General features: G+C 38.7%; 1 protein-coding gene across 2 annotated transcripts in view; it reads left to right on the top strand.

The window, feature by feature from the left end:
• Positions 1-259: 259 nt before the first annotated feature.
• Positions 260-21,974, top strand: part of Ipp (intracisternal A particle-promoted polypeptide) — a 36,734-nt gene continuing 15,019 nt past the window's right edge. Inside the window, exons 1-4 of one of the 2 annotated variants that reach the window (XM_051188530.1) lie at positions 260-594; positions 4,087-4,518; positions 10,997-11,152; positions 14,491-14,658. In XM_051188530.1, coding sequence (XP_051044487.1) covers positions 303-594; positions 4,087-4,518; positions 10,997-11,152; positions 14,491-14,658 — 1,048 coding nt within the window. In that variant the 5' untranslated portion in view covers positions 260-302. The remainder of the gene's footprint in view (positions 595-4,086; positions 4,519-10,996; positions 11,153-14,490; positions 14,659-21,974) is intronic. The other variant, XM_051188531.1, reaches the window with a different exon arrangement.

Here is a 21,974-nt window from a genome sequence, read left to right on the forward strand (position 1 = left end):
CCAAGAAGGGTTTATTATCATTCCTCACACTTTACTGCTATTTACCTTTTAGTGCTCAATTTAATGCTTATTTCTTCTGTGAAGCATCCTTTGGTGTATACATTCCATCACCAGAAAGTGTATTAGAAATCATACCATACAATTTAGCCCTTATTTGTTTGGTATGTGTTTTATGATCCTAAATAAATGATAGAGAATGTTTCATCTAATTGTGAATATAAAATATATTAACACAAAGATATGTTGTTTGATCTTGCAGATAATGGGTAACAGTCAGTATCTTTAACTAACCTGTGATCATCATGTCTAAGGAGGAGTGTGCCAAGGCTGGTGATAGTTCATTCTCCTCTGATAAGCATGCCCAGCTCATCTTGGCCCAGATCAACAAAATGAGAAATGGGCAGCACTTCTGTGATGTACAGCTACAAGTTGGGAAGGAAACCTTCCAAGTTCATCGGTTGGTCCTGGCTGCCAGTAGTCCATACTTCGCAGCTTTGTTCGCCGGAGGAATGAAAGAGTCTTCCAAAGATGTTGTACAGATTCTAGGAATTGAAGCTGGAATCTTTCAGTTACTTCTAGATTTCATTTACACAGGTATATCCATGTATTAGCTTTCTTTTGCTGCAATAAGATATCATGACCAAAGTAACTTATATAAATTTATTTATTTGTAAAGGTGTAATGTATTCTTATTCTATATGAATGAATGTTTTACCTGCATGTGTAGAAGTGTACCACTTGCATGTAATACCTATAAGATCAAAAGAGGGCATTGAATCTCCTAGAATAGGAATTATAGATAGTTATGAGCCACCATATGTGTTGGGAACTGAAGACATGTCCTCGGGAAATGCAGCAAGTGCTTTTAACTTCTGAGTCATCTCTCCAGCCCTTAATTACTCTTAAAGTTAGGAAACAAGTACTTTATTTGTTCTAGTTTTGACAACATACTAGTTCTTCTTAAGAAAGTATGTAGAAGGATCTAGTTGGATGTTTCAGTGGGTAGAGGTCCTTACTACCAAAGCCTCTTGACCGGAATTTAATCCCTGAAACCCACATGGAGGAAGAAGAGAGCTGACTCCAGGAAGTTGTTCTCTGACCTTCATTCGTGGTGTAGTGATGTGCATGTACGCACAAACACACATAGGGTGGGGGTGGGGGGAAATATTTACATGTCCCAGTAAAGTATTTTGCTTTTTAAATGCTTGCTATTTGAGGCTGGAGAAATGTTCCCATGGTTAACACCACTTACTGTTCTTTCAGAGGATCCAGCTTTGGTTACCAGCATCTGTATAGCCCTCAAAACCAACTGTAGTTCTAGTTCCAGGGAATCCAATGAACTCTTTTGATCTCCACCTGTATGTCTATGGTGTAATACATACAGTCACACATGTACATATATATATATATATATATATATATATATAAAATAAATATTTTTAAATTTGAGAAAATACAAAATGATTTGTTTTCTTGTATTTGTTCCTTGGAAATTTTCAGTAAGCAATGATAAAATTACTTCTGCAGCATATATATATATAATATATATATATATATATATATATATATATTATATATATATATCACCTTGCCGGATCCTATGGTCTTATACTTTTAAACCTAAATTTGTATTCAAAATACTCTTCCTGTTACTTTAACCCTTTTGGTTATTCACTCATAAATAATTTTTTGAACATCTAGTTTGACTAGATCATTGGGAATAGAGAAGGCAAGCCATGTCTGAACAAACTTTAATATATATATATTAAATCATTATATATATATATATATATATATAAAATTTTCTTCCCCCAAGACAGGGTTTTCCTGTAACAGCCTGGCTATTCTGGAACTTGCTCTATAGACCAGGCTGGCCTCAAACTCAGAGATTGACCTGCCTCTGCCTCCCAAGTGCTGGGATTACAGGCATGTATCACTATGTCCAGGCCAAATTTTATAAATAGAACCAAGAAAATTAGACAAATAGTTTAATGCAGTGATTGTTATAAAAGGCTGGGGGTGGCCAGCTATGGTGGTATATACCTTTAATCCCAGCACTCAGGAAGCAGAGGCAGGAGGATCTCTGTGAGTTCAAGGGCATCAAGGTCTATATAACAAGTTCAGGTCGGCCAGAGCTACAGTGAAACCCTATCTAAAGAAATAAAATAAAATAAAAATAGAGTATAGTTTAGTGATAAAGTGCTTATCTATTATGTACAAGGCTCTACGTTGTCGACAGATTCTTAAAAGAGATAAAAGTATAAGACTAAGAAGCACTAATTAAGAGCACTTGCTGTTCCAGGACCCAGGTTCAATTCCCAGCACCCACATGGCAGATCACAGCTACCCATGACTCCTGTTCTAGGAGATCCAACACTCTCACACAGACAATACATTTAGGCAAAACACCAATGCATGTGAAATAAAAATTTAAAAAAGCACAAGACTAGATAGAAAGTTTATTAGGTAAGAGAATTATAGTGTTTCTACTACCTTAAATATAGTTAGCTATTTGATGTCCTCCAAAGATGTTCATAAAGTATGAAAGTGAAGCGGAGTATGGCAGCACGTAATTACAATCCCAGTTGGGGAGTAGAGGCAGAAGAACTAGGAACTCAAGGTCATCCTCAGCTATACAGTGAGTCTGAGACCTTGTCTTAGAAAAGAAAATGAACATGGAGTCTTTGGGGGAAGAAATCCAAATATTTAGGGAAAATGTTTAGTAGTTTCTCCTGTGTTAATAGATTCTTAATTATACCTCATATTAAAAAACTAACACTGTATGACATTTTATCATAAAAGAATATAATAAATCTGCTTTCTTCCCCCTCCCTAGTAACTCAGTAAGTTTGTTAATTGCATATAATCTATGTTAAAAGTATAAATTTTACCAGATGTAGTGTGCACTCCTTTAATCCCAGCACCCTGGATGCAGAGACAGGAAGATTGGGAGTTGGAAGCCAGCTTGCTCCATATAGTGAGACTTTGTCTCAACAAGCAAGCGGGGTGTTGGCTTTAATGTCAGTCTCTAATCTGCAGCTTACTCAGTCAAACAATATTTTCAAAACTTTTTTTGTCTCTTCAAGACAGGGTTTCTCTGTGTGGCTTTGGAGCCTGTCCTGGATCTCACAGAGATCCACCTGCCTCTGCTTCCCCAGTGCTTGGAATTAAAGGCCTTTGCCACCACTGCCTGACTTCAAAAACATTTTTAGAGAGTTATTCATTTTTAAGTTCTGTGTAAGAGTTTTCACCTGCATGAGTGTATGTGCATCACATGTGTGCAGTGCCTGCAGTGGCCAGAGAGGGCTTTGTATTCCTAAGGGAAATTAAGTTATAGGCCACTGTGAGTCATCCTGGAGGTGCTAGGCACTGAACCATGGGTCCTCCGCAAGAACCGAAAATGAAGTTACTGCTTAGCCATCTCTCCAGCCTTTCTGTCATATAATTTGGAGAAGAATTGTTTAAACTCCTTAATTCTGTTTACTTAATACAATAAAATTTATATCTACTATCCAGGATTACAGTGAATATGTAAATGAGTATAAAGCAACTAAAAGTGTGACTGGTTTATTATAGTTATTCCATAAATGTTGGGGTTTTTGTTTTGTTTTGTTTTTTCCAGACAGGGTTTCTTTGTGTAGCTTTAGAGCCTGTCCTGGAACTCGCATTGTAGACCAGGTTGGCCTTGAACTCACAGAGATTCATCTGCCTCTGCCTCCAGAGTGCTGGGATTAAAGGTGTGCACTACCACTGCCCTGCGATGGGTTGTTTTTTTGTTTTGTTTGAGATGGAGTCTCATTATACAACACTGGCTGTCCTAGAACTCACTTTGTAGATCAGGCTGGCCTTGAACTCACAGAAAGCCTCTTGTCTCTACCTTCCAAGTGCTGGTAGATTAAACACATGCATCACCACATCAGGCCTAGTTGTTCCTAGTTAAATATCATTGTCAATTTAATTACTCCCATATATCCTGTTTACTTAGTTTCTACTCTGCAAAAATTAAACTATTATTGAAGGCAAGTTAAATATTAAGCCAAATGTTTGTTTTGACTCATTGACTATTTTATCTTCCTGTTTCCTTAGGACTAGTGAACATAGCTGTGAATAATGTTCAAGAGCTGATTGTTGCAGCAGACATGCTACAGTTGACTGAAGTTGTTAATCTTTGCTGTGATTTTCTGAAAGGACAAATTGATCCACAGAACTGCATTGGACTCTTTCAGTTCTCTGAGCAGATTGCCTGCCATGATCTTTTGGAATTTACAGAAAACTATATTCATGTCCATTTCTTGGAAGTTCATAGTGGAGAAGAGTTCCTGGCGCTTACAAAAGATCAGCTGATCAAAATTTTACGAAGTGAGGAGCTTAGCATTGAAGATGAGTACCAAGTTTTCTTAGCTGCAATGCAGTGGATTCTGAAAGACCTGGGAAAGAGAAGAAAGCATGTGGTAGAAGTGTTAGATCCAATTCGATTTCCTTTATTACCATCTCAGAGGCTTTTAAAGTACATAGAAGGTAACTCTTATACTTTGTATCAAATTAGTTGATCTCTAAAATTTTTTTACTGTTGTGTGTTGTTTGTGTGTGTGTGTGTGTGTGTGTGTGTGTGTGTATGCAGATTTGTGTAAAGAAGGTGTGTGTGCATGCACTTAAAGGCCAGAGGTTGACCTCAGGTGTCTTCCTCAGTTGCTCTTGACCATATGTTTTGAGACAGGATCTCTCATTGAACCTGGAGCTTGCTGATTCATCTAGACTGGCTAGCTAACAAGTCCCAGGTTTCTTATTGTCTCCATCTCCCCAGCTCTGGGATTTCAGGCTCATGCCACCATGTTGGGCATTTTCACAAGGGTGCTAAGGATCAAACTTAGGTCCATATCCTTTGGTCAGAAGTAGTTGGCCAACTGAGCCATTTCTCTAGCACCACAAGTGGCTTTTTCTTATCTGAAACTGAAATGTGGTAGGATTTTTGTATGTGTGTGTATTTTTTATTTTGTATTTTTTGACAGGGTTTCTCTGTTTAGCCTTGGCTGCCCTGGAACTTGCTTTGTATGTAGTCTAGGCTGGCATTGAACTCATGGAGATCTACTTGCCTCTGCCTCAAAAATGCTGGGATTCAAGGTGTGTGCCACCACTGGGCTTTTTTTTTTTTTTTTTTTTTTTTTTTTTTTAATGTTCTACAACATTAATGTCGCTGGGTGGTGGTGGTGCATGCCTTTAGTCCCAGCCCCTGGAAGGCAGAGGCAGCTGGATCTCTGTGAGTTCGAGACCAACCTGGTCTACAAGAGCTAGTTCCAGGACAGCCTCCAAAAAAAGCCACAGAGAAACTCTGTCTTGAAAAACAAACAAAAATCAGCACTTCATGTCATTCTTGAAATTAATTATTAATAATAGAAGATAATAGTATTGTAGAGACTGACAGAACTAACACTGCTATGCTGTTGAGAGTACCAGCTTTTTCTGATCATTCTTTGCTGTTTGATTGAGGAGGCAGTATGACTTCCCCCTCACACTGCTGCCACCATGCCTCTCCTGCCATGACACTCTGTAACCTCAAACCCTAACTTACTTAAAAGAAGTTTTCTATTACAACTTTGAAATACTCACCAAAACTTAATATCTGTAGCCATGGGGCAGTGGTGGGATTGGGATTGGCTAGAGAGACGGTTCAGTGGTTAAGAGCAGGTTTGATGCCCAGAATACAAATGGTGATTCATGACCACCATAACTCCAGTTCCAGAGTATCTCACCTGGCATCCTCTGGCGCCAGGCATGCAAGTAGTGCACAGACATATATGCAAACAAAACACCAGTGTACATTAAACAAAGGAATAAATGAAATGATAAACCAATAAATAAATAACTACATTAAAAATTCATATAACCTGGTTGAGGTCACAGGCCTGTAACACACCCACCTACCCCATATCCTGTCCTTGGGAGGCTGAGGGAAGATTGTATTTGAGGCCAGAATGGTTTACATAACAAGTTCCAGGCTAACTTGGTATGTGGCAAGTTCCTGGCTCCATTCAATCAATCAGTCAATCAATCAAACTTCAACAACAAAAAGCTATTCCTATATTACCACAAACAAAATCAAAACTTGATACTGCTGCAAATCCTATAGCTATAACTTGAGGTTTGTTTGCTTGTTTGTTTTTTCAAGACAGTGTCTCACTATGTAGTTCTGGCTGTTCTGGAACTCACTCTGTAGACCAGGCTGGCCTCTAACTCAGAGATCTGCCAGCCTCTACCTCCTGAGTACTGGGATTAAAGGCATGCACCATTCCACTTTTCTTGAGTTTTACATTGATATTGTATTAAGGCTTTGTGTAAACTTTGACTCATCTTTGGGGGTTCTAAGCATTTTCTTTCTTTCTTTTTTTTTTTTTTTTTGTCATTGTTAGAGATTTTTTAATTATTTTAAGGTGTAGTCTAGGCTGGCTGAAGCTCATAATCTTCCTGGTGGGGTTTCTAGTTCTGAAGTAACAATAGCTGAAAGGAAACACACACACATACACAATTAATAATGAAATAAAACATTAAAAATCACAATAACCTAGCAGCTGACTTTGGACTGTAACTTAGTGATAGAGTGTATGAAAAAGCAAGGGTTTAATCCATACTATAGCAAAAACCAACCACCTAATGATAAATTACCCAGAGTTAGCCACCCAGGAATAATCATTTTGACACAGCCAAAGTGGCTCATGCATGTAATACCTAGCACTTGGCTGACAAAGGAGGATTGCCATTTAAGATCAGATTGATTTACATGTGGAGTTACAATGCAGCATGGGATATAGTGCAAGACTATCTTCAAACAATAACAACACTGGGTATGGCACATACTTTTAATTTCAGCACTTGGGTGTAGAGGTAGGTGGATCTCTGTGAGTTGGATGCCAACCTGCTCTACAGAATGAGTTCCAGGACAGCCAGAGCAACACAGAGAAATCCTGTCTCAAAAGACACACACACACATATATATGTACACATACGTACATACACAATACATTTATATAAATTCTAAATAGTAGCAACTATCTGCTAAGAAAAATTAAGGTCTTAACATTTTTATTTTTCTTTCCATCCACTTTTCTGTCTAAGCCCTCAAGGTTTATAGCCATTATTTATATTTATGTTTACAATCATGAGTCCCTTGGTTTTATGCCTTTAGCTCTGTATTCAGATGATTTTAATGCCAACAGATTATCAGTTATAGTTTGAGTGTTTAAGATAGGGTCACGTGTATCTGGGGTTGATCATTAACTAAATATGTAGGCAAGAATGACCTCACACTTCCATTCTTCTTGACACTATCTCTCAAATGCTGGCTTATAGGCGCATGATACCATACCCAGCTTCAAATATGGTATTTCCGTTACCATATTTCCCTTTTTGGGTTAGTCAGATTAAAATTTTATTTTTACTATTTTAAATTTTTATGTATGTATTTTGCTTGCACGTATGTCTATGTATCATGTGTATGCCTGGTGCCCAAGGAGGCAAAAAGAGGGTGGTCCATATCCTCTGGAACTGAAGCTACAGATAGTACCACATGGGGGTACTAAGATCTGAACTTGGTCCTTTGCAAAAATATCAAGTGTTCTTAACACTTGAGCTTCATGGATTGGCTGAACTTTTTTGTTTATGTTTGATGACCTAATTTTATCAAGTTTTTCTTTAATTTGTTTTGCTTTATTTGGTTTGGCTTGTTTCTTGAGATAGGGTTTCTCTGTGGAGCTTTGGCTATCCTGGAATTTTCTATGTAGACTAGGCTGGCCTCTAAGGCACAGAGATCCACCTGCCTCAGCCTCCTGAGTGCTGGGATTAAAAGCATGCAGCACTATGTCTGTCATTTTTCTAGAAAAACATGACTGTTTTAGTTCCTGAATCTTTTCAAATTTGAAAATTCCTGGGTGTTGCTTTTTTAATTAAATTTTGGTTTGTATAATATTCTTTAGTTGTGATGGTATTCCTGTTCTTTTTTGATTTGGTAAGGCATAGTTGGTTTTTTGGGGGGTGGGGATGCTTGTGTTATTTTGTATGGTTGGCTTTGGGTTATGAGAATGCGTGTGAAGGTCAGAGAACAACTTGTAGGAGTGGTGTGGATTCTTTCCTTCTACCTTATGAGTTCTAAGGATTAAACTTAAGTTCTTCAGGCTTGATAATAAATGCTGTGACCCACCGAACCATCTCAAATCTATAAGACAGTTCGTTCTTGTTTTCAGTGATTTCTTTTTTCTGGTTGAATGCCTTACTGATTCTTTTTTTGTTGTTGTTTTGGTTTTTTTTTTTTTTTTTTTTTTTTTTTGTTCTTTGAGACAAGGTTTCTCTGTGTAACAGCTCTGGCTGTCTTGGAATTTGCTGTGTAGACTAGGCTGGCTTTGAGCTTCCAGAGATCCACCTGCCTCTGCCGAGTGCTGGGATTACAGGCATGTGCCACCACCACCTGGCTTATAGATTCTTTCATTATTCTTGGTGTTATTGTTGTTTTTTTTTTTTGTTGTTGTTTTGAATTTTGCTATTTTTTTAAAATTAGTTTCTCTCACATTTTCTTTGTTTTTGAAGGTTCTGAGTGTGAGGGGGCATTGTGTAATTCCAGTACAGGTGGCAAAGACAGTAGAATCATTGCAAATTTGAGGCCAGCCTAGACTACGTAGTGAGTCAACCTGAACTAAAAAGTAAGGTCCTGGAGCCGAAGAGATAGCTCAGCAGTTAAGAGCCCCAGCTGTTCTTCCAGAGGTCCTGAGTTCAATTCCTAGCAACCACATGGTGGCTTACAACCATCCATAATGAGATCTGGTTCCCTCTTCTGACCTGCAGAAACATATTCAGGCAGATCATTGTATACATAATAAATAAATCTTAAAAAAAAAAAGAAAAGAAAAGGTGAGGTCCTGTTTCTCCAAAAACAAAATGAGTTTAATTTTTCCTTCTCTTTGGGGAGTTTTTTTGAAATACTGAATACATTTTTTTTTTTTTTTCCAAGACAGGTTTTTTCTGTATTGCTTTGGAGCTGTCCTGGAACTGGCTCTGTAGACCAGGCTGGCCTCAAACTCACAAAGATCCACTTGCCTCTGCCTCCCAAGTGCTGGGATTAAAGGCATGTGCCACCAGTGCCCTGCTTAATGGATAATTTGGTGGAAGAATGAATAATTAAAAAGCAAAGCAAAGAAAATTGAGAAATAAAATAATCAGTACAGTATTTTGGTTGGGGTAGAGTTCAGATGTGGCACTAGGTTTGATCCCAAGTAAGGACATGAACCCTAGTAGGGCTTTCTTCCACCACCCTCATGTTTCAGGTTAGAAAGACAGTGAGACGTTTTATACTGCAGAATACAAAGTAATTGTACAAAGATAAAAAGAATGAGAGGGAGAATTAGTTCTTTGTCAGAGCATGGTTTGAATAAGAAGGCCATGTAAACAAGATACAAAAAAAAAAAAAGTAGATCCCAGGGAAAAAAAGAGAAAGAAATTGAAGAATTTAGCCTGGGTGAGTTGGGGTGGGGTTGAGGGGGAGATTAGTCATAAACAGTAACACAATCCTCTTGAAATTCAGACAATAGAGTTACTTGAAAACGATAAATTTTATGAAACAGGAATGTAGCAGGAGATGCAGTACTAAGGAAACAAAGTGATAATTGAAACACCAGGCATATACATGGTGCACAGACATGCATGCAGACATTCATACTCATAAAAAGAATTAATTACACAAATTTAAAAGATTTTTTATTTGTTTCTTGCTTTGTCTTATCATTTTGAAGGTTTATAACATAAACGTATTTTCTTTTTGTTATTATATTTTATGAAAAAAGCTTGTAACTTTTAAAGCATTTTCTTAGAACCCAGGTACTCACACATGTAGGCAAGTGAACCTGGCCCTGATAATTGTGAATTTAGTTCATTTTGCCATCTCTGTCTGGAAAGCATTCTCCATCTATTTGCAATTTTCTGTTGTTGATTTTTGAGACAGTGTTTCTCTGTGTAACAGCCATTGCTGTGCTGAAATGCACTATGTAGACCAGGCTGGCCTCCAACTCACAGATACCTGTCTGCCTCGGCCTCTGCCTCTGTCTCCTGAGTGCACTTCCTGGCTGGTATTGCTTTTTAAAATATTTTTTAAAACTTTTAAACTACTTTTTTTTTTTAATCTACTTGTGTGCGTGGGTGTGGGTGTGTGTGTCAGGGGAGAGGGTCCTGAGTATACCTCAGCATGAGTGCAGGTCAGCAGACAGTTTGAGAGAGTCGCTTCTCTTCTTCCTCCATATAGACCCCTGAGGGCTTGGCAGCAAATGCTTTTACCTGTTGAACCATCTCCCTGGACTCTTTAAAACGGTTGGGTAGATTTAAGGAAAGTATATTCCTTAGCAGCAATGATAAAAAATAACATTTTCTGTTGTAATAAACATACTGTTGTTTAATGATAAGTTTGGGTTTTTTAATGGTTTTATTTATTTATTTTTGGTTTTTCAAGACAGGGTTTCTCTGTTTCTCCTGGAACTCACTCTGTAGACCAGGCTGGCCTCAAACTCAAAGAGATCTGCTTGCCTCTACCTCCTGAGAGCTGTGATTGACGGATTTATTTTATCTTAAATACTGTATATGTGTGTAAGTATGTGCATGTGAGTTTGGGTACCTTCAGGGTGTGGGTGCCCATGGATGTGGATCTCTTTGAGCTGAAATTATAAACTGGGAACTGAACTACTAGAACAGTATACTCCATTAGCTTTCTCTCCAACACTGGTGATGAGGGTATTTTCCCTGTTCTTTTTAGCTGCTGTTTTTTTGTTTTTGTTTCATTTGTTTTCTTTTTGAGACTGGGTCTCACTGTTTAGACCAGGCTGGCCTCGGACTTGAAGAGATCCACATGCCTCTGACTCGTGAGTGCTGGGATTAACAACTTGTGCTACTCTGATTGACCAGCAAATGTGTCTTTTCAGTAATATGTGAAAGTCTTTTAAAACATTGTTTTTTAAATACTGTTTAGGAGTATCTGATTTTAATCTTCGAGTTGCATTGCAAACACTTTTGAAAGAATATTGTGAGGTCGGCAAGTCTCCCAAAGAGAACAAGTTTTGTAGTTTTCTGCAGACATCCAAAGTTCGACCTCGGAAGAAAGCAAGAAAATACCTGTATGCAGTAGGTAAGAAGCTCTCAAAAATAATAGAGATTATTTTCAGGATAAGATCTTTTTAATAGTTTGCTGTTATTACTATGTAGGTATTACTAATATACAAATCTATCAAAGCATTTAATTTCATATTTAGGCTTAAGACTAGTAAATTGAATTTGCATAATTTAAAACTTAACAGCTCCTCATTCAACATTTAATTCAATGTTCTGAATCTTTGGTCTCTACCTAATTACCATCAAATGTCTGCAGATTCATTTATTATGTATATGCACATGCATGCATCATAGTATGTGAGTGAACATGAAAGGACAATTTAAGGGAATTGGTTTTCTCTTCCCACTTTGTAGGGATTGAACTCTGGTCATCAGGCTGAACAGCAGTTCGTTGCCTTTATTGCTGAGGTATTTCACCAGCACAAGAAACATTTCTGTAAAAGTTAAAATTTTGCCAGGCATAATGGTTCATGCCTACAAGTCTGGCATTCTGAGACTGAGACAGGAATGCTGTGAATTCAAAGCCAGCTTGGGTTACATAGTAAATTCTGGGTCAATCTAGGCTACAGTATGACACTATCTTAAAAAAAAAAAAAAAAGCAAACCTAAATAAATAAATTGATTAAAGATCTTAAATTCAAGTGAAAAACAGGGAAATAGAACTGTTGTTTTAGGTGGTCATTAGGGGTGGTAGATAAGTGGTTTTTAAAGTGTCAGCAGCACGATCCTTAAAAATATCAGAGGACTCTTTCTGCCATCTTGGCTTCTCTGGAAGCATGTTGGGAAAAGAAGTTTCAAAAGCAAATATGTCTGGAAGACTGTGGTGTGAGGCCATTTTTGCTGGCTATAAGCAAGGTCTCCAGAACTAAGGAGAGTACACAGCTCTTCTTAAAACTGAAGGTGTTTGTCCCTGGCAACAGAAGGAGTTCTTGGGAGAATCTGATCCAGCCAGGCATGTTTCTGGGCCAGAGCTCCAGGGCTACAAATCCAGAGTCCCTCCAGGGTTCACAGGATGTCCATTGAGTTACTTGGCCATCTGTGAGCCAGTTGGTGACTGAGGCTTGGGGTGTAACATGAAATAAACACTTTGTTCCCCACCTCAAACAAACAAACAAAAAAAGAAACCCAAAAAACTGAATGTGTTATCCCTGAGATGAAACTGAATTCTACTTAGGCAAGAGATATGTACATAAAGCAGAAAACAACACAGTGATTACTGGAGGCAAACCAAACCGAACTAACCTGGGGAAAGGAAACTTGGACCCATGTGTCAAATTCCAAAGCAACCTTCCTATGAAAGTCACTGGGCAGAGAGTTTCTGTCCCGGTAGTCCCAAACAAACACACAGAGGCTTATATTAATTATAAACTAGGCAATGACTCAGACTTCTTATTGGCTAGCTTTCTCTTAATTTATTAATCCATTTCTATTAATCTGTGTATCTCCATGTGGTATTAGCTTACCTGTGATGCCCAGACCTCTTGCTCACTCAGCAGGTACATGGTGTCTCCTTCACTGCACCTAATACTTTTCTTTATCCCTATTTGGATTTCCTGCCTGACTAAATCCTGCCTGTCCATTGGCCAAAACATTTTTATTCATCAACCAATAAGAAAAACATATTCACAGCATACAGAAGGACATCAAACATCAGTAGGAAGGCAGAGGGAGGCACATCTCTTGAGTTTGAGGCAATGTACACAGCCAGGGTTATGTAGAGAGACCCTGTCTCAAAATTTTTTAAAAAGTGGATTTGTGTAAAAAAGTATCAGAGAAACGTTAAAAATTTTCATTTTAAACCATTAAAGTTGATAGGTATAGAGAATGTATGGTTGTCCAGAAATCTAGATATACTATAGTTTCTATATAATTTTTTATGTATAATGTAGATTACAATTATATATGATTAATTTTATGTATATTTTACCATATAACAATATGTAAACATTCTTTTGGAGTATATACCAAAGTTTTTAGGTTTGGTTTGTTTTTTGATTTTTGTTTTTTTGCTGTACAGGGAAAATATGAATTTCAATCCACTATTTTTACTTCATATTACTTTTATTGTTTGTTTTGTTTTGTTTTGTTTTTAGAGGAAGGATTTCTCTGTATTACCATGGTTGTCTTGGAGCTCACTGTATGTAGACCAGGCTGGCCTCAAACTCAGAGACCCACCTGCCTCTAAGAGTGCTGGGACTAAAGGTGTGCACTACAACTACCCAGCTTTTGCTTTAGTTTTTAAACTTATTTTTTATTATTGTGTGTATGATCTATGTATGTTCATGCACATGCCATGTGCATGTGTGGAGGTCAGAGAACATTTGTGGAGTAAGTTATTTCCTTTCATCTTAATGTGGGTTCCAGGAACTGAATTCAGGGTTTCAGGCTTCTGTGAAAAATGCCTTTATTCACTGGTCATCTCAACAGCCTTCAATCCACATTTTAAAAGATATATTTTATTTATTTATTTATTTATTTTTTATTTCTGGAAACAGGGTTTCTCTGTATTGCTTTAGAGCCTGTCCTGGAACTAGCTCTGTAGACCAGGCTGGCCTTGATCTTACAGAGATCCACCTGCCTCCACCTCCTGAGTGTTGGGAATAAAGATGTCTGCCACTACCACCTGGCTTATTTTTTAATTTTAATTATATGTATATATGTGTGTATCTCTGTGTGGAAATGTGCATGTTTGAGTACAGGTGCCTGCAAACTCCAGAAGAGAGCATCAGATCCCTGGAATTACAGGTGGTTCCCTAGTCCTCTGCAATAATATGCACATAACCACTGAGCAATCTAACCATCCCCTCAATGCACTGCTTTTTAAAAATATTATTTCATTTATTTTTATTTTATGTGCAATGGTGTTTTGCCTGCATGTATGTCTGTGTGAGGGTGTCAGATCCCTGCAACTGGAGTTACAAACAGCCATGAACTGCCATATGGATGCTGGGAATTGAAACCAGGTTCACTGGAAGAACATCCAATGCTCTTGACCACCAAGCCATCTCTCTAGGTCCATCAGTGCACTATTTTTAATTGAGACATTTAGAGGTGATAATGCAACTTTATAATTAGACAAAGAATGTTGCCTAGATTTATATTTTATATAGTCTTCTATTATAACTGAGAGAGATGGTAAAACATTGAGGTTAACCTTCTCATTGCATGGGTAAGCCATAATTTTCCAGGGCTTGGCATAATTGAGAGTTACATATTTTAAATACTATTTTTATAGAGGTGACAGGCACTAAGCTGTATAAATGTTTAGATACAGGGCCCTGTATTTTCTTTATTACTGCCATTTTCACATTTACAATAAGTGGTTTGCTGTATATTTTTTCCTTCTCTGATTAGGTGGATATACACGGTTGCAGGGGGGCCGTTGGAGTGATAGCAGAGCCCTTAGCTGTGTAGAACGTTTTGATACCTTTAGTCAGTACTGGACCACTGTTTCTTCACTTCATCAGGCTCGATGTGGACTTGGAGTAGCAGTTTTGGGAGGGATGGTCTACGCTATTGGAGGTAACAATAAAAATATCTCATTTCTCTCATTAATCTACTTGACTACATTGTATATGTGCTCCCCCCCAACTATGTAATGTACTTTGATCATCTTCATTCTCTTTAGTTTTCTCCCATCTCTTTGAACTTTCCTTTATGCCATTATGCACTTCACATTTAACGTTCTACACCAAAACCTGTCGTTTCCTCCCATGACTTGCCATATACTGGATAGTAATGATGATTTGCCTAGTGGGTAAGAACAAAGCTTTAAACGTACTTTTTTGTTCCTTCAGTACTGAGTAATTAATCCTAGGGCCTCGTGTATGTGAAGCAACCACTACTACTGAGCTAAAGCCCCCTCAAAGCTTTTGTCATTCCATGTTGTCTTCCTTTCACGAATACAGTCAGTCCATCTGTATTTATGTCACTATATCTGCTTCAAGATTATAATAGCCAAGTCTAGTTGTTTCTGTTTTTATCTCTAAAGCCTATTCTTACATTATGAATCTATTCATGTTATTGTCCTATTCTCTTTTTGTTGTTGTTGTTTGTTTTTGAGACTGGGTTTCTCTGTGTATCCCCAGCTGTCTTAGAACTCACTCTACAGATCAGGCTGGTCTTGAACTCACAGAGACCCACAAGCATCTGCCTCCCAAGTGCTGGGATTAAAGGCATGCACCACCACCACCGAACTTATTTTTCTTTTCTTATAAGTTCATTTATGTTAAGAAACTCTGTACCATTTTATTTAAAAAATATTATTGTTTTATTGTTACAGTTATGTATATAATAAATCTGGAATTGAGTTTTTATGGATAATAGGCAATAATAACTCCCCACATATATAACCAGTTATCACAGCCAGTATAAAAGACTTATTCCCCATTGTTCTGTAGTAACTTTGACATATCCTGGAATGTCATGTTTCTTTAGTTTTTTATCTGTCCCTATCTTAATTACTTTGACTCTCTTAAAAATTCTTAGTTTAGGGCCAGCAAAATGACTCAGCAGATGAAAGTGATTACACCTGAACCCGAGTTTCCTGTGTGCTGGCTATTGTTTAATCAACTTGACCCAAGATAAGGTCCTTGGGAAAGGAAGAATCTTTTTTTTTTTTTTTTTTTTTTTTTTTTTTACATGTCCATCCCAGTTCCCTTTCCCTCCCTCCCTCTCTCTCCCCCCACATATGCACCCTGACCACCCTCCCCTCCCATGCCCCCATCCCAATTCCACATGTAGGGTGATGCCATCCAGGTGGGGTCGTGTAAATCTGTCAAGTCATTTGAAGTAGGGACTAGGACTTCTCTCCTGTCTCTAGGTTAAGGCAGTATCCCTCCATGGGGAATGTGTCCGCAAGGTCCTTTTGTGCACCAGGGATACATCCTGGCTCCACTGTTTAAGGTCCCTTAGACTGCTCAGTCCTTCTAGCTGAGACCCATATTCAGGGGGTCTGAGTCAGTCCCAAGCTGGCTTCCCAGCTATCAGTCTGGGGGCCCATTAGCTCCTCCTTGTTCAGGTGAGCTGTCTCTATGTGTTTCTGCAATCTGGTCTTGTCCCCTCCCTCTGCATCTGGATTCTAGTTCGACTCGGTGTTTACTTATGGGTGTTTGCTTCTGTTTTCAACAGGTACTTGATGAGGGCTCCATGATGGTGGATAAGTTAGGTGTTGCTCTCACTATCAGGGAAGGGCATTTATGGTAGCCTTTCCACGGTTGCTCAAATTGTTAGTTGGAGGCAATCTTGTAGGTCTCTAGACCTTTCTTTATGTTCAGTTTTCTCTTCAAACCAATAATAGCTCCCTCTTTTATGTTTGTTCTCTCTCTCTCTCTCCTGTCTTCTATTCCTACCCCGACTCAATCTTCCTAGTTGCATGTGCTTTCCTTTCCTCCCCTTTTCTTTCTCCTAGTTCCCTCTCCATTCACTGCCCCCACCCCACTTCCCATGTGCTCTGAGGGACTTGTCCCTTCCCCCTTCTGTGAGGGACTTTATATGAATCTTTTAGAATACACCTTGTATCTTAGTTCCTCTGGTGGTATGAATTATAGGCTGGTGTGTAAGGAGTACGGTTTTCCACCTGCCGCCGCTGGTCTTGTCCCACAGCCATGCCAGCCCCAAATAATGCACAGAGACTCTGTATTTGATATTATGCTGTTGGCCAGGTGCTAGTTTCTTATCGGCTAGCTCTGTCTTAATTATTAACCCATTTTTATGTATTTCCACGTGGTCTTACCAGCGAGAGGCAGCTGGCGGTTCTATTCTCTCCAGACTCCCCATCTTCGCTCCTCCTTCCTCCTTCCTATTTCCTCCTTGTCTCCTAGTCCCTCCTATCTCCTTTCCTATTGGCCAACAGTGTTTTATTCATTAACCAGTATGAGAAACATATACAGAATGACATCTCCCATCACTGGTGATCCTTTGCTCTAGGTCTAAAATCCATATATGAGCAAGTATATACCATGTTGTTCTTTTTTGTGACTGGGTTACCTCATTCAGGATGGTTTCTTCAAGTTCCATCCACTTGCCTGCGAATTTCAAGATTCCATTATTTTTCTTCTGCAGAGTAGTATTCCATTGTGAAAATGTGCCACATCTTTTTTATCCATTCTTCAAAACAGCTAAAAGAATACAATGGGGGGAGGAAAGCATCTTCAACAAATGGTGCTGGTACAATTGGATGACGGTGTGTAGAAGACTGTAGATAGACCCATGTCTGTCGCCATGCACAAAACTCAAGTCCAAATGGACCAAAGACCTTAACATAAATCTAGCCACACTGAACCTCTTAGAAGAGAAAGTAGGAGGTACCCTTGAACAAATTGGTATAGGAGACCGCTTCTTGAACATAACTCCAGGGGCACAGACACTGAGATCAACAATTAATAAATGGGACCTCCTCAAACTTAGAAGCTTCTGTAAGGCAAAGGACACAGTTGACAAGACCAAATGGCACCCCACAGACTGGGAAAAGATTTTCACCAATCTTACATCTGATAAAGGGCTGATCTCCAAAATATACAAAGAACTCAAGAAACTAGTCAACAAAACACCAAATAACCCTATTAAAAAATGGGGTACAGAACTGAAGAATTCTCAATAGAGGAAATCAAAAAGGCTGAAAGTGGAAAGGAAGAATCTTAATTGAAAAATACTTCCATTGTGTTGGCTTGCAGGGAAGCTTGTAGGGCATTTTCTTAATCGGTGATTGATGTGGGAGGGCCCATCACACTGTGGATGGTGCCAACCCTGGGCAGGTGATCCTGGGTGCTATAAGAAAGCACCAAAGCTGGCCGTTGGTGGCACACGGCTTTAATCCCAGCACTAGGGAGGCAGAGGCAGGCAGGTCTTTGTGAGTTCAAGGCCAGCCTGGTCTACAAAGTGAGTTCCAGGACAACCTCCAAAGCAGTACAGAGAAACCCTGTCTCAAAAAAAAAAAAAAAAAAAAAAAAAGAAAAGAAAAAGAAAAAAGAAATCAGACTAAACAAGCCATGAACGTCACGCCAGTAAGTAGCATTTTCCATGGCTTGTTCATCAGCTCCTGCCCTGACTTCCCTCAGTGATGAACTACAAAGTGTGAGATAAACTAAATAAACCCTTTCCTCTCCAAGTTGCTTGGTCATGGTGTTTTATCATAGCAGTAAAAATGCTAACTGGCTGGGCAGTTAGCCTTTAGTCCCAGCACTGGGGAGGCAAACACAGGTGGATCTCTGTGAGTTCACGGGCCAGCCTAGTCTACAGAGAGAGTTCCAGGACAGGCTCCAAAGCTACAGAAAAACCCTGTCTCAAAAGAAACAAACAACAAAAAAAGAAACCCTAACTGTGACCTTGTGTAACCCACATTGTTGACAGAGAGAACTCCTGCATGTTGTCCTCTGATCTCATGTGTATATACATTCCTACCCCTGCCAAAAAAAGAAAAAGTTAACACATGCCAAAGTTGTTTTTTTCTTTCTATTCTTTTCTGACTATTCTTGGTTGGTTGCACTTTGTCTTAGCTAGTTTCATTGCTGTGATAGACACCATGACCACAGCAATTCTTGTAAAGGAAAGTATTTAATTGGAGCTGACTTACATTTTCAGAGGTTTAGTATAGTAATATTTTGTTTGTAATCTTACAAATAATGCTTGCCTGAAGATGAGAATGCAGAGCTAAGCCACTAGTTAACCACAAACCCAGTTAACAGCTAAGCCACTAGTTAAGCCATACACCTAAGCCACTAGTTAGCCATAGAGGACAGGCCATGGTTGCATGGGAGACAGAGGCAGTTGGATCCCTGTGAGTTCAAGGCCACCCTGGGCTACATGAGAGTGAATCAGTCTAAAAGAGAAACAGAGCTCACATCTTTAATCCCAGCACTCAAAAGGAATATAAGACAGGATCTCAGTGAAGTCTCAGGGCAGTCAGAGGTGGAGAGCATTGATTGCAGTCTGCAGTCACTCTGGGGACAGGATCATGTTACGGACAGCTTCCTGCTAGCCTGGTCCCACAGCATCAGCCCCAACCAAATAACACACAGAGACGCTGTATTAGATTTAAAGCTGTTACTAGCATTTCTTATTGGCTAGCTCTGTCTTAAATCTTAACCCATTTCTATTAATCTAAGAGTTTCCACATGGTTTTATCTTACTGGAGAGGAGAGAGGGTCCAGACATCTTCTAATCTCTCTAATCTCTACCTCATGAATTCCCTCTTACTACATCTCCCAGGATCCTTCTTGTCTTCTAGTCCCGCCTATCTTGCTTTCTTATTGACCACCAGGGCTTTATTCATTAACCAATAAAAGAAACATATTTACAGAATGTCACATCCCTTTTGTCTGAGCCTTGGTAAAGGTAAGAACTCTGTAGTGGCTTGGCTGCTTTACTTTTCTGATCTTCAGTTTGAATCCCAATATCTGTCTCTAGGTTTTTATTATTTGTGCTACAGTTTAATCCATTATCAACATGGTGGTGCAGGCAGACATGGTGCTGGAGAAGCTGAGATCGAGATCCTCTGGGAACAGTGAGAGACAACTGGGCTTGGCTTGAGCATTTGGAAGTCCCAAGCTCACTCCCACTCCCTTGACATATTTTTTACAATGGCCATACCTCCTAATCCCTATCAAGTAGTGCCACTTCCCAATGACGAAGCATCCAAATATGTGAGCCTATTGGGACCATTCCTATTCAGACCACCACATACTTCTGTGTAGGTGGAGTTTTCCTGTCCCAGGAGCCACTTCCAAATAATCACTCTGAAACTTATTTAATTATAAATGATGGGTTGATAGCTCAGGCTTATTACTAACTAGCTATTACATTTTAGGTTAACCCATATTTTTATTTACCCTCTGCCATATGGAGATAGCTTTATTAGCATGGCACATTTATCTCCTGATCCCTTTGCATCTAGCTGGTGACTCCTCTGACTACGCCCTTCTTCCTCCCAGAATTCTCTGTCAGGTTGTCTTACCCAATGTCTTCCTGCTCAGGTATCTGCCAATTAGCTTTTTATTAACAATGAAAGCAGTGCACATATACGGTATACAAAGATTGTCCCACAGCACTTCTATATCAATTTTTTTCACAAGTTACATATGCTTTTATTTAAATTGATTTATGTCATGGTAAATTATAAAATGTAAATTGTGACACATTGATGTTCAAATTGAAATTCAAGACATTTCCGATGAAGCAACGAACTAATTTTTTGGAGGGCTTTCGTAGTTGCTTCTTAAATATGCTATAAAAATTGGATTGGGGTGCCGGGCATTGGTGGCACATGCCTTTAATCCTAGCACTCGGGAAGCAGAGGCAGGAGGATCTCTGTGAGTTTCAAGACCAGCCTGGTCTACACAGCTAGTTCCAGGATAGGCTCCAAAGCTACACAGAGAAACCCTGTCTCAAAAAAAAAAAAAAAAAAAAAAAAAAAAAAAAAATGGATTGGGGCAAGGGTTACATTAAATCTGTGTATTAGCCTATGGATCCTATGGATACTTATTATCTTTACATTGGCTTTTTCTGAGTTTTTCTGTTGGCCCACAGTAATATGTTTCATTATGGCATTTGTCTTCCTCCATCTCCTTCTTGTGGATTTCCTTTATCCCCAAGTAGTCCTCCCTTTTGCTTTTATTTCACATGTATTTCATTACCCTTCGTGTTTTTTGTTTTGTTTTGTTTTGTCCTTCTCCCTGTTTAAGGTCTCTTTCTCCCACTTGGAGTTACAGTGATACCTTTTTAAAGTCTTGTTTATTTTATTGTGTGTATATGAGTGTTTTGCATTTATGTATATATGTGTACCACATGAGTGTAATGCCTGAGGAGGTCAGAAGAGGATAGATCTTTTGGAATAGGAGTTATGGATGGTTGTGAGCCATCATCATATGGGTGCAGAGAACTGAACCTTGGTCTTCTGTAAGAGCAGCAAGTGTTCTTAACTGCTGAGGCAACTCTCTAGCCCCTATCCCTATTCTGGACTCTTTCAATTTATGAAAATGATACACCTTTATTTTTCTAGATGTTCCCTAATTTAGAATTTTATCTGGTTTATCTTAAGAATTTTATTTTAAGACCGGATCTCACTATATATACCAGGCTGGCCTTGAACTCACAGAGATCCCCTTGATTCTGCCTCCTGAATAATGGGAATAAAGCAACGCACCACCATGATCTGATATCTCAGTATATAAATTCTGTCAATGGGAGTTTTGCAAGTCTTTGGTTAGATTTGTGGTGTTTGTGTGTGTGTGTGTGTGTGCGCGCGCGCGCACACTCATCTGTATGGGTGCACATGTGTGTTCTGAAGATTTAACCTAGGGTTCATGGATGGATGCTAATCATACCCCTTCTTCCCAGGAGTCCCCTACTTATTTTCATTTTATTTTATTTTTTGGTGTGTTTGGTATGGCTACTAAGTTTAATTAGTTGCTTTCATGTAGATAAGTACAGAAGTACAGATTATTTACCATAATGTAGAAATGCCAGTGCTTAACCTATCTAAGAAAACAGCCTTCCTTTATCTACCTTAGTCTATTAAGTATAGTGTATTTTAAAATTCCATTTTAAGAATATAGTTTCTTAAATTTTATTTTCTGTTTGCTGCTACATATGGATTATAATTACATTAAAAATCAAATTGTACCAGGCCATAAACTTGTAAAAGGAGATTTTCCCATCTAATCTGGGTCCCACTGGACCCATTTTCTCTCTACCCACCAGTTTCCACAACTGTTTAATACAATAACCATTTAGAGATTTAATATATATATTTATAATTGTTTAGCCAATGGCATAGGCTTCTTACTAGCTATCTCTCTCTTAATTATTAATCTATAATTATTGATCTGTATATCTCCACC

Source organism: Phodopus roborovskii, unplaced genomic scaffold (genome assembly GCF_943737965.1).
Source record: "Phodopus roborovskii unplaced genomic scaffold, PHOROB, whole genome shotgun sequence".
Taxonomy (NCBI): Eukaryota; Metazoa; Chordata; class Mammalia; order Rodentia; family Cricetidae; genus Phodopus; species Phodopus roborovskii.